This window comes from Propithecus coquereli, unplaced genomic scaffold (assembly GCF_000956105.1).
Source record: "Propithecus coquereli isolate 6110/MARCELLA unplaced genomic scaffold, Pcoq_1.0 Scaffold158, whole genome shotgun sequence".
NCBI classification, from domain to species: domain Eukaryota; kingdom Metazoa; phylum Chordata; class Mammalia; order Primates; family Indriidae; genus Propithecus; species Propithecus coquereli.
Genome location: NW_012140302.1, coordinates 145991 through 148191, shown reverse-complemented (window position 1 = coordinate 148191; position 2201 = coordinate 145991). Strand labels below are relative to the sequence as shown.

Genomic DNA, 2201 nt, shown 5'->3' with positions numbered 1-2201 from the left:
ATTTATTTATTTATTTTTTTGAGACAGAGTCTTACTCTGTTGCCCCAGGTAGAGTGCAGCGGCATCATCACAGCTCACCGCAATCTCAAACTCCTGGGCAAAAGTGAACTTCCTGCCTCAGCCTTCCAAGTAGCTGGGACTACAGGTCACACCACTATGCCTGGCTAATTTTTTGTATTTTTAGTAGAGACAGGGTCTTGCTCATGGCTCAGGCTGGTCTCCAACTCCTGACCTCAAGGGATCCTCCTGTCTCAGTTTCCCAGAGTGCTAGGATTACAGGCCATGAGCCACCACGCCTGGCCTTGCATGCCTTAATCAGGCAAGCTCTTTGTTCTAGGAGTCTAGTGATCTAGAGCTAAGATGCAGCCCCTCACGTGGAAACTGTGAAAGTTGGGGTGCTTGATGTGTGGATAGACTCCCAGAAGAGCAGTTTTGAGGTATAGATCATGAAGATGGGTTGTTGCTAGTCCCAAAATAAATGCAGATGAATGATAGCAGAAGCTATTTTCAGAAAGTGGATGTTAATTTTTCCCATACTGTGAATATCCGTTCTGCTTTGAGATTGAATCATGGGTTAAGTTATTATATAAATGGATTATAAATTACTGGGACTAACCTGTGAAACCCTTCAGGGGTAAGATAAATCCCTCTTAAGCCTAAATTGTTTTATGGTAGTTGAAGTATAAGGAGTTCTAGTGTATTTTTGCTTCAAGGCATGTAGTGAATCGGTAGTACCTTTCTAGCCCTGTTATTTAGGAGCTTGCTTTTCTCATGTATGCTGATGTGATTTTCGCCTGCCCTCCAGATAAATAGGGGCCACATGACAACAGAAGCCAAGAGAGCTGCAAAGATGGAAAAGAAGATGAAAATTTTGCTTGGGGGTTACCAGTCTCGTGCAATGGGGCTCATGAAACAGTTGAATGACTTATGGGACCAAATCGAGCAGGCTCACTTGGAGTTACGTACTTTTGAAGAACTCAAGAAACATGAAGATTCTGCTATTCCCCGGAGGCTAGAGGTAATGTTATATATTGCCTTGAAGTGTTGCTTAGAAAGAGAGCTGCAGAGAATTATCAGAGCTTTCCTTTTTTTTTTCTTTTCCTGTGCAAGCTATTCTGAAGTTGATACAGTCAGACTTTTTCAATGAGAGCCTAAAGTTTTTGACTTTCTAATCTAGAATTATCTGTGTGGCGATGGATAGACCAGGCAAGTGGTGGATACAAAGATCTTCCCTTCACTCATTTTGTGTTTTGTAGAGGGATATATTGTGAGATGGAATAAATAACCCTTGTCATTTTTCTCTCTGAAACTTAATTGCATCTCATTCATGCAGCTTTATGAGGGGGAAGTAAACCAGTGTCTTTTTGTTTTGTAACTTAAGATGTGGGGAGCATAGCTAGTCATCCCAAAGCATCGAATTCCTTTGGCCAGGTTTGGGTTAGATTTATCTACCAAATGTGCACGAGAGCCCCTCTGTGCTAACGGGCAGTCAGGACTTATTTACAAGCATTTGTAGGTATTGATAGGACAAGAATAGCTTGTTTATTTGAGGTAGCCACAGAGATTGTAATCAAGGTGGGTAATCACATGACCAAATCGAAAAATGGCTGTAGTATTGGTTTTTATGGCAAAAGTATTTGCTGTATTTGTTTCTCTTTGGGGAATATTTACCTCTCAGGAATCATGAATTAACTCAGCTGTTTCTAAGATGGTAAAATACCATAGATACTTTTTTCAGTGTACTTAACATATGAAATAATTATTTTAATATTTTTGTCTCTTCAAAGTGTCTAAAAGAAGATGTTCAGCGACAACAGGAAAGAGAAAAGGAACTTCAACATAGATATGCTGATTTGCTGCTGGAGAAGGAGAATTTAAAGTCAAAATTCTGAAGCATAGTTTGTTTATATTCTGTCACAGGGTGAATTATTGCTGGTTTTCATACTATGGAAGGCTTGAAACTATGTTTCTCTTCATTGACAAATTTACCCACCATCTGTGGTTTTTTGGTTTATTTTAAAAGATGTCAGTCTTACATATGCTATGTATAAAGACTTTAACTCCACAGGACGGACATTTTAGGGTTTAAATTATTGAGACGATCATTCTTTTAGCAGTGTCATATTTGCAAAATTTTTTTGTTTTGGCCTTTAATTTAAAAAGCCTAATTTCAAAGTGCTGCCTGTGAGTAAACTCTTAAA

At 39.0% G+C, this 2201-nt stretch overlaps 1 protein-coding gene across 1 annotated transcript in view; it reads left to right on the top strand.

Moving 5' to 3' along the window:
• CDC5L (cell division cycle 5-like) overlaps positions 1–2201 on the top strand; it is a 78868-nt gene extending 76667 nt beyond the window's left edge. The window contains exons 12-13 of the mRNA XM_012640788.1: positions 806–1018; positions 1788–2201. Of these exons, the coding sequence (XP_012496242.1) occupies positions 806–1018; positions 1788–1892 (318 nt within the window). The 3' untranslated portion in view covers positions 1893–2201. The remainder of the gene's footprint in view (positions 1–805; positions 1019–1787) is intronic.